At 34.0% G+C, this 14,329-nt stretch overlaps 1 protein-coding gene across 5 annotated transcripts in view; it reads left to right on the top strand.

Moving 5' to 3' along the window:
- KLHL13 (kelch like family member 13) overlaps positions 1-14,329 on the top strand; it is a 232,769-nt gene that overhangs the window by 128,142 nt on the left and 90,298 nt on the right. The window contains exons 1-2 of one of the 5 annotated variants that reach the window (XM_019626126.1): positions 8,809-8,939; positions 9,427-9,539. The exons of the other annotated variants lie outside the window; for them this stretch is intronic. Coding sequence (XP_019481671.1) covers positions 9,442-9,539 — 98 coding nt within the window. The 5' untranslated portion in view covers positions 8,809-8,939; positions 9,427-9,441. Of the gene's footprint in view, positions 1-8,808; positions 8,940-9,426; positions 9,540-14,329 lie in introns of those variants that run through there. 5 annotated transcript variants of the gene reach the window in all.

Genomic DNA, 14,329 nt, shown 5'->3' with positions numbered 1-14,329 from the left:
CAAAGTTGTAATTTCTCAGTCCTTACTGATGATTGAACTAATTCAGCATGCACCTCTACTCTACAGGTTTTGGGCTACGCATGGTGAGTTGGTTGATTGATTTTGGTGTTTGTCAAGTTCATGGGGTCTATCTTTCACTGTCAGTAAAGGCTAATATACTGGAGGTCTCAATTTAAACAAATGTGTTTTAGTTGATAAATATGAAAACATGGTCGTAATTAACCAATTTGCTAATGCTTGTTCCCTGTTTAGAGTATCACTTTAAGCTCGACCTTGCCTCTTCACCTTTTTCAGAATACAATTTATATTGTCCTGTGCTTTACAAACTTGAATCTCAAAAATTGGTAATTCTGGAAATCCCTAAACATAAATATTTTTATGTACCAAATGAACAGTATCATAGGAATTTAAACAAAATGGCCAGATCCTGTAGTGGAAGACTCATAAAAATGCTCAACTGTGTCTCTGACTTAGATCAAGCTGAATAAGAAATGAATGAATAAATATATGCTGGCTAAAGGGAAGATGTGTTTTACTCAGTGTTATGTAGTTTCAGAATTCCATGTGAAATAACTGATTATTGAAAACATATATTTGATTTTGAAGACATAAAGTGGTTCTGAACTTACTGGTTGAAATAGACTTAAAGAGGCAGTCAGGAAACCCAAATTTAAATTGCATCTAGCTTAAACCTAGAGTCAACCTGGAAGATGAACTGATTTTTTATTTCCTCATATCAAAATCGCGTTTAATTTAGTTAGTAATAGAACATGAATTAAAGGGAAAGAAATGATTTCCTCCCACTCGTCAACCATTACATCTAAGTAAGGAAGTTAAACATAACTCTGAAACAATGCTGTGATTAGTTCATAACATGTGAACACTTTATAGAACAAGTTAATGATGTCTTACATCACAGATTTTCATTGAGTTGCTAAATATGGTTTTCAGACATAGCAATTTTAAATTGCACACATTTAGGCTAGCTTCTATAATTTAGACTTGGCACTTTATATTTGGCATGTTTCAGTATAACTGTTTCTATAACCCCCCCCCTTTTTTTAAGAATAAATCTTTATAACTTAAAATCATCCAAGAGAAGAATTCTGAATTAGAAAATCAGAAGGATATCAAAATAGTCATGAAAACAGAGGTATTGAACTGGTCACTAAGTCTCTTGGATACCACCATAGTAGGCAAATACCTTGACTATAAACTACACCTTTATGAACACTGTTGGGCCCCACATTATGGTAATGAGTCACAGGGTTCAAGTTTGAAGTTGAGGCTCTTTATGAGTTCAATATTTTCTCATTCGTTATGTACTTAAAACCTTTTATTTTTAGTCAACCGTAGGCTCTATAGGAAATTTAAAGTTTTAATGGTTAGGCTTGGGAAATGGTACAAACAAAATGAAAGTGATTAAATATAAAGGGCCTCTTTTCATGGAAACTTTATAAGTAATGTTGTATAATCCTAATGAGTCATTAGGATTAGCTTTCCATGAGAGTGTTTGCTTCTGTTAGCAAAACAGTATTGGGATTGTAAGTATTTGAAGCCAAGATTTACAAATATGTATGGGAAAGAAGACATGAGAAGACTAAGTAATCTAGATCTCATTTTTAGCTACAACATTTATGGTGCAGACGTGAATGTTATAACTCCTCTTTAGATGAAAGGATAAAAATGTAATTATTAAAAAATAGTAGCATTTTATTAATTTTAATTGGAATGTTGAGGAAAATCTTATTATTCTAAAGGTCTTTCGTTAACTCAGATTTTTAATAAAAGTATAGGTATTTCTGAAAGGATATAGAATATAGCGAATGATGACTTTCTTTAACTGGCATGCCTTTTGAGGTTGGATAAGTGATGTGCTTATTATTGAAAAGTTTTTTAACTATCATAGATAAACATTATTAGAAATTGTTTACTCATATCAAAATACTTCAGGTTTTACAAAAATTAAGATAGTAGTACTGCTTATTACATTGTCTTCATGTAACTTTTGTAGTTTTGCTTCTATATCTGATGGCACCAAAATTAAAACAAAGTAGTGAAACTATTTGAAAAGCTTTACATGAATGTATTTTTTAGTCAGTGGAGCCATATTCTTAAATTTTCTTTGAGTAACACTATACATTTTAAATAGCTTTTTATTTTGAGAAGTTTGCAGGTTTAATGTATAAACACTTCAGAAAATCTAACAATGGTTTGGCTGTTTTATTTACCCAACGTAATTTAAGGAGAAACTGAGGAAATTGCTAAGAGACAACTAAACAGATAAATTATCATTATTTGAGCTGGAAACAGAGATTTTTCATTAGAGCAATCCATCACTATAGTGATGCATTTATTTCATTTAAAAATACATGTATTCTGGGCGATTTTCATCAACACATACTTATTTTTAACATTATCATGTGTATATTTAATTTTTTTCATTTTAAGGATTTATTGCCTAAAATTACCAAATTAACAGATAAATATTCCTTTCACCTGAACCCTGCTTTTAGTAATATTAGAATCAATAACAACCTTTCAAAAACCTTCCAGGATGTGTCCTGTCTTTAATACACAACTCTTATTTAATCATGCCTCTGCTTAGAAACTTCTCTTTCAATTTATTCCATAAATATTTATTAAGTGCTTTCCAATATGCCAGGAATGGTGCTCATTTAAAAAGATACAAATATTCAGGGATTCCTTCTTGAAAGAGGAGCAGGAATTTGGGGAGGACATCTCAGGCAGATGAAGTAGCATGGCTGAAGCACAGGGTGTGGTTAACAACATGGCCTCTTATTGGAGCACTAGATACATTATCCCGATTTGATCAGGATAAATTCTCTCTAAATTGCATTTTTATTTATTTATTTATTTTTTGCTTTTCTTTTTTAAAAGATTTTATTGGGGAAGGGGAACAGTGTGTTTTTTCCAGAACCCATCAGCTCTAAATCAAGTAGTTTTTCAATCTAGTTGTGGAGGGTGCAGCTCAGCTCCAAGTCCAGTTACCATTTTCAATCCAGTTGCGGGGTCATAGCCCACCATCCCCTGTGGAATCGAACCGGCAACCTTGTTGTTAAGATCATGCGCTCTAACCAACTGAGCCATCCGGCGCCAAGTGGCAGCTCAGCAGCAGTTCAGCTTCTAAATTGCATTTTTAAAACAACTTTAAAATGGTAATGCAAGGTCAGGTATATAAATAGTTTATATTTAAAACAATTGGTTTCTTCCACTACTACTGCTAGCACAAACACTTTGATTTAAAGTTTAAGGCATGTTTCAATAGATAGGAATACTTAAGAATTAATTTTGTTTATGCATATCAAAGATGTATAAAGACTTGGGTCTATGGGTATGGGAATCGTATATGAATGAAGCACTCAAGGGTAGCCCTAAAATAACCCATAAAGAATATAGATACTACAAAAAAAAAGAAGAAGAAACAAAGAAGGAAGGACAAAAACTTCTGAATTTCCCAATTATTTTGCTAAGTCTTTTTTCACCTGTAGTGAGGGAATAAGGGCAGTCAGAATCTATGGGTCATTGAGTCCCCAGCAACTGGATCTTCCTTGCTATCTGCTCAGTCCCTCTATATTTTGTCCTCCCACCTCAATTCCTATCTTAGCCCCATAACCTCATTCATTTGACCCCAAATTATAAAAGGTGCTACATAAATATCAGGAACTGCTACCATTCTGGCTTCCCATTCTCCTTTGGTCCCATTATCTATTGTTTTCTGTCTTATCAGCTTACCAGCTCCTCTTATTACTGTTCTATAATCCCTACCCCCAAAAAAACAACTTAGTACCCTCCTTTGGAAAGGTTAACAATGGGAGAGTATTTCCTTTTATATTATTTGTACCATCATGGCATGAAAACTTCTCCATGCATATACACATGCATATATGTGAATATGTGCCTTCAAAGCAAGTATGTTTTTGTACTTGTATGTATTATGAAGGAGATAGGTACTATGCTAATCCAAGGTGTAGTCATAGCTACAAGAGTCTACGTAAATCCTTTGTGAGCGATAAGGATTCACACAGTTCTGTTATGAAAATTGATATGTGAGAAAGTGCTTCTAAAAGATGAAATGATGACTTTCCAGCATGGTTTTCCTTGAGAAACACCTGGGATTTTCTGTTTTGATTTTAGTAAGGCTACATATCTGAGTAACTAGTAAGGAATTTTAATGTATTTGATATTCAATTTCCTGAAACAAATAAAAGAGATACAAACACAGGCACATGCATACACACACACAAAGTGTGTATACACACACACCGGGGGGTACCAAAAATGTATACAAGTGGACACTTTGGTCAGCATTGCTCAAGCAGTAATTCGCTGTAATCAGAAGTGTCTGGACATTGATGGTAAACACTTTGAGCACCTCTTGTAATTGCAGAAGTCAAAAGTGACTTGTTATCGGTATATATTGAGTATTACAATTTTAACAGAGTTTTGCTTTCTTAAAATGTGTATACTTTTTTTGGCACCCTCTATATATAGCCATTCATGTGAACAGCTCTATTTCTTGTAATAAGGAGCCCTGAATGTATGAAGAATTTTGCTCTGTTGTCCAAAAGTTAATTTTTTGTGTTCTTTAAAGGGTTTGACAGTCCCACTTGGTTGCCATCCAAGTAATTTTACTGATTGGTAGAACATAAAAACAGAGCACACAATTTAGTATGACCTACATACAGTCTTGTCTGAGCAACGCAAATAACATGGATATCCCAGATTAGTCTGAAGAGACATTCTTAGGACTGAAGAGAAGATTATACAATGCCTGCTCACATAAATTGTGGTTAGTGCTGATAGTCTTCAATTGTACCCACCACAGGATTAACAAACACTTGCAAGAAAAAGGTAGGTCAGCTCCTAGGGAATATAAGGAAACTATGGAGAGATAAGTCAGATATGCGACATATTAATCAATTCCTTTAGTGAGGAGGTGGTACTGTAGATAAACTGTAGTCTCTCAGCAAGTTAGATTTTCCTATCAAGTTATTTAGAAACATTAACATTGAGAATTAGACTATTAACTGTATATTTCACTTTTCTCCCATACTATGACTGGCTTAATTTACTTACCTTATTCTCCCTGATCATTCTTAACCACCTTCTGGAATTAAGATTTTGGAAATGGTCTTTCTTCACACTTTTGATTTTTGAGTTTTGGTGTTTCACTCCCACTTCCATCTTTGAGTGTATGTTTAATTGGAGGAGTAAATACAGTAAAACCTTGGATTACGAGTAACTTGATTTGCGAGTGTTCCATAAGATGAACAAACATTTCTATTAGGTTGCAACAAAAGTTTTGCACCAACCTAATAATACATTTTAACTTGGTAAACGAGCGATGTCTTGCAATACGAGTAGTTTGTTTCCGGAACGAATTATGCTCGCAAACTGAGCTCTTCGTAGTTCTTATTTCTTGAGAATACATTGAGACATTTACAGAATGTGGTTCACTTTATGTAGAGACACACACCTTATGGGCTGGTCCCATCGAGAAGATTTCATCTAGAGTGGTAGTCCTGGACTAGGACATGTAAACATGGTTTCTAGTTCCAGCTCTGAAGTTAACTAGTAGTGTGACATCAGGCATGTTAATTTATCCGGGCTTTTGTTTTTTCATCTATACCATGAGGGTACTGAGCAAGATGATTTGTAAGAGTTCTAAAAGTTATAAAAATCTTCTCTTTCTACATTAGGAGCCAGGGAATTCTGTGTTGTAAAATTTAGCGAATAATGTGTCTTTTTGTGGCCTTGGCCAAGCCCCAGCATTGTACTTTGTTTATTACATCTCTGAAATATGCATTTCACAGGTATTTTTAAGTGATTAGTTAATGTTCATAAAATGCTTTGAAGAGCTTTTGTGTATGTTGTCTTTCTATCCTGTTTTATGCAGCTGTCCAAAATAGAAACCAAGTGTTCTGTAAATAAAATCAGTGTTTTCTATGTGAAGGAGGATTTTTGACATTTCCAAGTCTAAATATTGAAGTAGTGGGACACTGAGCCTGCATAAAATTATATTTAAAATACGTGTTTAATCCTTTTCATCCTTTCACCCTGAGGTGAAAACAATTTTAGTTCTGGAATGTAATGGTAATTACACTCCATATCTGCTACTGGAGTCGCCGTCAGGGTAGTAAAATCTGATTAATTTGGATTTTGCTCATTTGTAATTGGGGTAATTTTACCTGGCTGAAGTTTATTTCTAAACTATGTATGAGGAATGGTGTTGTTCAGCAAATGAAAGTATGTTTCATGTTTCTACTTAAAGGAATTATTTTTAAAGCCTTTGGCATTTAATTGTTTGTCATGAGGGATAATTACAGATGACTCCTAGGAATTTATTAAGGCAAAAGAACTGAATATAAATGTGTCAATAAAATAAAATAAATAAATGTCTACCATCAGACGTAATGCTTTTAGGGTTTGGAGATCTTTAAGAGTGTTGAGGGTGGGGTGGAGGAAAGCAGTCTTATTTTCTTTTCACTTTGAACAAATATTACCATTGTTGTAGTGTCACACAAACAGGTTCTAAATGTTAAGTCTAAAAGAAAGAAGCCTAAGAGAAATCTAGACTGAAAATTGGCATAGATTATTTAGTGGTATTGGTTGATTTCTTTGGAGCCCAATGGAATTAGATGAAAGAATATGTTGGTTTCTTGAATCAGTTGATTGTTTACAGAAGAATAATAACTTGAGAGTCTTTGCAATAAAGTATCTTCACCTGCTTGTGAGGGTTACCTTCCTAGAAATTTGAAAAACTCTAGATTCACCCTATTTCCCACTCATAAATGTTGAACAGTCTTTATAGATAAACTGCTTGAAACACTTCATACCGTGTTTTTGCATAGGTTTTGGTGTTTGTTCTCAGAAGAAGTTATATTTGCAATTACTGCTTTGTAATATTTTCATAAGCTGGAATGTGGTTGAATTTCCTTTCTAAAACATTGCCTCCTTGCTACAGACAGCTAACTTGCAGCTGTTTTATGTTTTATATTATTAAATATTTGAGAATGCTTCAGATTTTTGGAGTGGGACTTTCCAAACTTGCTTGATGTGTGTGTGTGTGTGTGTGTGTGTGTGTGTGTTTCCAACAAGATGTTACTGCTGGTTGTACCTGGGACCATTTTGCTCCATAACTGTTAAGAATTACTACACAAAGCCTTCTAATGTGAAATATTGATTATGGTTATTTGTATTAGTGGTGCTTTCTTTAACCTCTTCATATATTTTGTCCACTAAGTCATGGATAAATACTCCTTGCTATGATTCCTTTGAAGATGTCTATGAGTCAGTTATATGTGGGGGTACTAAAAAGAGTTGGAAATATAACTTAACCCTCTAAGATGCTTGAGTGGGTTTTGGGGAGGTTATCTGTGTAAGGTAGATTGAATAAAAATTATTTGTTAGGTAGCGATGGCTGACATCTGTCTAATATTTAATAAAGTTTATGCATTACTGGTCAGTGTTTCAAAATAAGCTTTCACTCTCTGTATATGTATGAATGTGTGTATGTATATGTATAACATATACATATGTGGTTGGGTTTCATAGGAAAATACTTTTTGCCTGAATAGTGATTGTATCTAAAAGGAAGGTACTTGTAATTTACCTTAGCTGATTTCAGTTTGTATTTCTGGTATATTAAATTATATATGTTGGAATTTTTTAAAGTAGTATGTTTCTATAGAAACATTGATCTGCGATTTTTGAATACAAATGAGAAGGCCTCTTAAAGGACTAAATCTCAATCTTTTAGAAACTAATCATAATTTAGAAAGAGTATCTGAAAGCCAACTATTGTACTTAAGTTGGAAGCACAAGTTTATTGTTTGGATACAAACATGAAAGTAAATATAAGCTCTTTGTCACTAGAGTGATTTTTTTTAAAAAAGTAGTGGGTTTTGTGTTGATGGTGGTCTGCCTTTACTAAGCTTGCATTGATGAAGACGGATCATTCTGTAGATGTGGAAGGGTGCTATGAAGGTAGATATTTAGTGATGGCGACATGCCTACATCAGAAGTAAAATTCTTCAGCCTGTAAATAAAGAGTTCAGCATAATACCAGTTTGTCCTGTTTTCTGGTCTTAGAATTGTGTAGAAAATTTGTGAGTTTGGTGCTTTAAACAGATAATTAAAACAGTCACTTTTGGGGCACTTAGGCTACTATTTTCTGGCAGTATTTTGAAATGATATATTTAGATGAACCTTATATTTTCCATTGCTTTCATGAAATACCTCAAGCTGCCTTTGATAGCAGGTTTAAATTTTGAACCCCCTTGTCAGTCAGCACCCCCTGAAGTTTACTGGACCTCCTGCCGAGCCTTGGGATGGTCCCTGCTGGACACCTGCTTGGCCAGCAGCATTTGTCTCTCTAGGCGATTTGTGAGCTTTTTGGGGGTCGGGGGGTGAACTGGAGAGGAAACAGGGAGAGAAGGGGAGGACAGCATTGAATTAGGTTGTTGGTAGTGTCCCTATGAGGACTGCTATTAAGAGCACACTGCTCTGTACTTCTCTGCTGCAGAAGACAAAGTGATATTCCAGTTACCACAGCATGTTGTAAATGTATGAGATTTGGTTCTTCCCGACTTGGAAATAAGAATAGGAAAAGGAGAGCAACTTGAATCAGAAGCTACTAGAAGAATGTGCAGAGTTCTGCAGCAGTTTATATTTGTTCTTACATTTTGCCTTTTAACTGGAAAGCAGAGAGACTGGCATTTTTTAAATGGGCTTTTCCCATAATGGCATTCTTGTATTGTGCGGCCAGAGCTTACACAGGAGGGAAGCAGGCTGCCGAATTTAGTCACTGATCTCTATTAGCTGTGGCCTAAGGGAATGCTGAGGTTTATATCCCATTTGTATTGTTGCAGCTCAAAAGAAGAATGTTCAGAGGATGACAAGTGTATTCTGAGTAGGTATGTTGTTTCATTTTCATGTGAAACCCATTTATTTTTGTTCCAGCTACTATTGGTCAGAAATCAGGTTAATAGGTGCAGAATGTAATACAGTGCTGCAGTATCCCTGTTAAGGTAGAACAATGGTAATGCAAGCTTAAAACAATACAATAAAAAACAAAAGCCTAGCCGCTTTTATTAAATAAAGCTGAGTTGTGTGACATGCACAGTGCAGCCTTAAAAAAAATACTGCAGTCAACGCTTTCCTTAAAAGGTGGCACTATTGTTGAGTTAGAATGATAGAATCATCGTCATATTGCTTTAGGGGACAGGAGGATTTAAAGGAGGTACCTTGCAGCCCAATGTTACAGATTGGAAGCATCCGTTTAAGGGCACTGGCAGAATCCTTTGCTTGTTCTCCGCGGCAGCTGCTGCTGTGTCAGTACAGTGTGGAATGGAAGTCCTAGTTGGTAGTCTGTTATGGAAACGCTGTTTACTGTTATTGTAGTTCCGTGGTGACAACATGCCATTGAAATGGAAAACGAGCTCTCCTGCTATCTGGAAATTCCCAGTTCCTGTGCTTAAAACATCCAGGTCAACTCCACTTTCTCCAGCATACATGTAAGTGAGAGAAAATAGGATATTAAAGTGGGATTTCATTCATGAATCAACCTTGTGGTAAAAGAGGGTAAAAATCCCAAACAGCAACATCCCAAAACTCACAAAATTAAAAACCTCAAGCTTGCTTACATTTAAATATATTGGCATGCCCACATTTTTAACCCTTGTTTTATTTTCTTAGGAGTTTATGTTTATGTTCATTTAAAGTGCCTAATGGTAATCTAATTACTAATATGAAAGCCTAAAAGTATACTAAGGGATTGCATAAGGATAAACTTCTGTCTTTCACACTGATTGACTTTTTTTGAATTTTTGTATATTTGAAATACTTAGGATGACTTCTTTTGTGCAAAGGCACAGAAAATTGCTGATGCTTGCTGTTGGTGTTGTGTTAAATATGGAAATGCTGTCTATAATTTTTGATGAATTTGAAACATTCAGAGTTAACACATTGATAAGAAAATGTATCTTTTAATCAAGACTTTTATACTTGAGCTGTGTATGAATATTAATAAGTTTGATATTCTTACCCAGTTTTATAATTCGGGTTCAGAAGTGTAAGTTTGAATTTGTGCAAATTATAGTTCTATGAATAGTTATATATATATACATGGAGTTGAAAAGTGTATTATACAAATGTCTATTAGAAATTTAGTTTTAGGAAATATGCACTGAAGTATACTGGGAAGTCTTTAGAATTTTTGAAAATCTTATTCTTTAAATTCGCAAAGTGTTGCTTTAAAAACAAACTCCAGGAGCTATAATACAATATTCTTTTAAAGTATTGTCTGTGATCCTTTTTTTGTTAAAAGAAGGAGTGGGGGAAAGCTGGACCTCTTTTTTTTAATATTAGTACAAGAAAAGCTTTTGAGTATAAATCTGTCTTAAGTGTGAGTGTTCCCTTTAAAATATTTTTCAGTAGGAAAGATGTGGAAAATTCTCCCTGTTTTAGGTTAATTGTGTGTTTACAAATCTGGTGAGTTGCCATGTTATTACTTAGTTTTGGTTTTCTATGAGGTCAGATGCACAGTGGTGTCTAGCTAGTTCTTTGACCAGCTTTCAGCTGCTGAGGAAGTAATTGTGCTCTCAGTTCCAAAGAAGTGGTTCCCTGGAGAGCACTGAAAAAAATGAGGACATTTCAGAGTTAAATCCTGTCATCATTTTACTTTCAGGTTTTAAAAATATCCCTTCTTAGAGAATCTTCAGGTGATTTTATCTGTTTGGGTATTAAACTCTTTTTCTTATGAAGTTAAACATTTAAGTTATATTTGTAAAAAAAGGAAAAATGATGAGCTACATTTGGTTCTCAAAAGTACAAATTAATGGAGGTAACAAGTTCATAGAGCTCCTGCAACAATGTTGAGAAAATGTGATGTGCCTGTTTACTTTATGAATCTTAGCTGGTGAGAAATGACTACAGATTTACCAAAAACAAGTTTATTGTCAAAACAAAACAAAACACACACCCCAAACTAAAAGCAGTAGGTTACAGTTAATAATATTTACTAATCATTCTAGTATTTCTACAATATCTTATTGTCCAAAAGGTCCAAATTGCAGCTCCTATTGCAGCTCTTTCGCCAATTTTCAGAGATGGTTAAAAAAATACTCATATTTGATTAATTCATACTAGCCACAAGCTCAGATACAGCTTAATAAAACATTTTTAATGAATCACTTCCTTTTAAGTATGTACTCACCTCTTTGACCTCATGATATGAGTTAATTGATTTAGATGATAGAAGCTAGAAAATATCACAGACCTTGTATCTTGACATTGATTTTTGGTGGTACACATAGGTAGAATGGAAAAATATATTTGAAAAGCTAGTGTTAGTCTTGACTATTTTGACATTGTGACAATCTGTATGATTAAATTGGCCTAAACTTATTTTTCTTTATAAATAATACAATATTTGAAATATTATGTAAATATACACAGAGAAAATATGTTAAATATAGGAAAAAAGACTAGCTTGGAGAGTTTAAATCAGGTTTATAAATATATTGTTTAGTTTTTTACTGTTTTAAGAGTTCGTTGCCTTACTTGGCCAGAAATAAAAATATCGTGTTTAACATGTTCTCATCAGCACTTCTTTATATTCCACAACACTTTTACACACAAATGATACTTAAGTTTAACATAATTTTTGTTTTCAAAAATTATAAAGTCTAGCTTAGCATACTGGCTCAAGTAACATATTTGCTCTCAGTCATTCTGCTGGCATACATAGGTTAAATGGTTATTTGTGCCTTTTGGGTCTAAAGTCTTTGCATTGAAATAGAATAGTTAAATTTTGATGCTTTGACAAAATGTGATGTTTTAGAAATTACCTGTAAATTATGTATAACCATTTAAAATGGTATCTTGAATATAGAATTCTTCACAGTTAATAACGCATCTTTTGTATGTTTGCCTGTGTAGCAGCAATATTGGTTTCTAATGTTTTATTGTTATTTACTGTGATTTGTCAAATACACATTAGGTGGTTTTCATTGAAGACGTGGGTACTTTTTCAAAGACTGAAATTTCAATATAAAATATTTTCGTCCTAATAAAAATGCATTGTGATAATTGAGCAAGTATGGAAAAAATATAAAGGTTCTTTCTAAAATCAGTGTAGGTGCTGCTTAGCTAGATAGAGCTCTTCCATTGATACTGTAGATAGGGCAGTGCTGCTACGCTAGTGAAAGCTATAATAAGGAATGTTTTACTTACTGCAAATATTGAACAGAAAAGCGAGTATTTCTCTTGTGGATTTAAATTCCAAGTTTGTTTTCCTTCTGCTTCTTTAGAACTTGAATTACGGTTGATACTTCTCCATATTTTTAAGACTTATTGATGATAAAGTCAATGTTTGTGACAATATTAAGGAAAACAGCTTTTTAAATATAAAACACTTTTCAACTTGTGTTATATGATTTGGGAAGAGTGGAGTATCTTAAAGACAAAATATTTGGGAAAATAATCCCTTGGCCTCCAGGTAGATTGATTACCAAATACTCAGTCTTTTTTGTCTTCCCCCAGCTTCAGTTTTGAACACTGGCAGGGTGATGTGCCATTCATGTGGATTCCTGAAGGGACTGTCTTCATAGAAATCTGAGTGACATGTTTCTGTTACACTCTGTTCAACAGTAGGTTGAAGTTCAACGTTAGCCTGAGGGAGGATCTTCTTGTCAGTGTACACTGAATTAGTAAAGACTGCTTTTAATAGGTGTGAACCAAATAAATTAACCTGCATTTTGCCTAAATTAATTGAAAGGACACTCCCATCTAAATGGTTTTCTGGTGTTTTGCTATTCATGGTTTCTTCAGGCTAATGCTTTAGGATTAAAGTATTGTTAGATTCTAGGGAAACCCTGAAATAGAACAGGATTAGCATTAGTGATTCTTTTATCTCTTCTTCACAAGCAGTAAGTTTGATAGTGATGGTGTAGCAATAGGAAGTAAAACAATAGGTAAGAATTAACCAGTGCAATATAACAGTGAATTCTAGCAAGACAGACACTTTTTCTAAACATTTTTTGAAATGTTTTCCTTAGAATTTTACCTTTCTCAAGCTAAAACGAGTGTTAGTGAATTAGACTTATCCTCTTTTAGTCAATGCACTTGCATTCAGTTAGCTTCCTGTTTACATGATTTTGTTTAATATGCAAAATATATTTCATACTAAATATCAATAGCATGGTATTTTATAGCAATTGTTTTCTATCATTTCCACATTAAAATTCAGCATCTAGATTTCCTGAGAAAAGATTGTGCATACTATATAAATGTTCCTTGTTTGTGGGTGACTCAGAATAAACCAAATAAAATATGCATTTGCTAAATTCGACATGGTTTTTACTCCCTAAGTTGTCTTGTTTTCTAATTTAGTGAATAAAACAAAACCTTGTGGCTTTATAAATCTTTTTTATTTTGCAAAATACTTCTTAAATTAATCATCTCAAATTAGAAAAGAATGTATTTAGTTACTTTCACTATTATCACATACATAAACTTTTGTGTCTGCTTGTTTTCACTACATATGCTCAATCTAACAAAATCATGTGGAGGAGTAACATAATACCTAAGAGCAGTTTAGTGTTAGTCTGTAACTTCAGTGGCCTGTTTTCTGGGAATTTCCGTGGTCTGAACTTGCAAAAAGGCTAGCTAGCTAGTTTCACACTTCTTATGGAAAATCATAGGGATAAAAGTAACCTTAGAGGTCATTTGGAGAATCCAACCCCTCCTTTAGAGCAGGAATCCTTCATGTGACACCTTGGAAAGATAGTGATACAGGTCCTCCTTGAGCACTGTCAGTGACAGAAAGCTCACTACTTCACCAAGGCAGTACCTTTCATTCATGGACAGCTCTTCCTTGCATTGAGCAAAATCAGTTCCTGATATATATATATTTCTTTTTTTTTTTAGTTCCTGATATTTTTTATCTCCTGTTCCTTGTGTGGCCTTATTGAGCTATATACTAAAATATCTATTTTCTCCATTATGTACAAGACTGGAAATCTTCTCTTTCTTTAACCATTACTCATGTCTCATGTTTTCCAGACCCTTCACTCTGCTGGTTGTCCTCACCCAGATAGTATTTTTTAATGTTAATCTTTATTGAGATACTACATCTAACTGCAGTGTTCCCTATGTGGTCCACTATAAGAAGAAACCTCTCTGCATTTACAGGTGTTCTGCTTGTCTTAGAGAGCCTGGGATTGTATTACTTTTTTTTTAAGATTTGTATTAGGGAATTGGGGGGATGGGAACAGTGCTGGGGAATTGGGGGAAGGGGAATAGA

Source organism: Hipposideros armiger, unplaced genomic scaffold (assembly GCF_001890085.2).
Source record: "Hipposideros armiger isolate ML-2016 unplaced genomic scaffold, ASM189008v1 scaffold_659, whole genome shotgun sequence".
Lineage (NCBI taxonomy): Eukaryota > Metazoa > Chordata > Mammalia > Chiroptera > Hipposideridae > Hipposideros > Hipposideros armiger.
The sequence above is the reverse complement of the archived record's forward strand: the minus strand, read 5'-3'. Positions and strand labels throughout refer to the sequence as shown.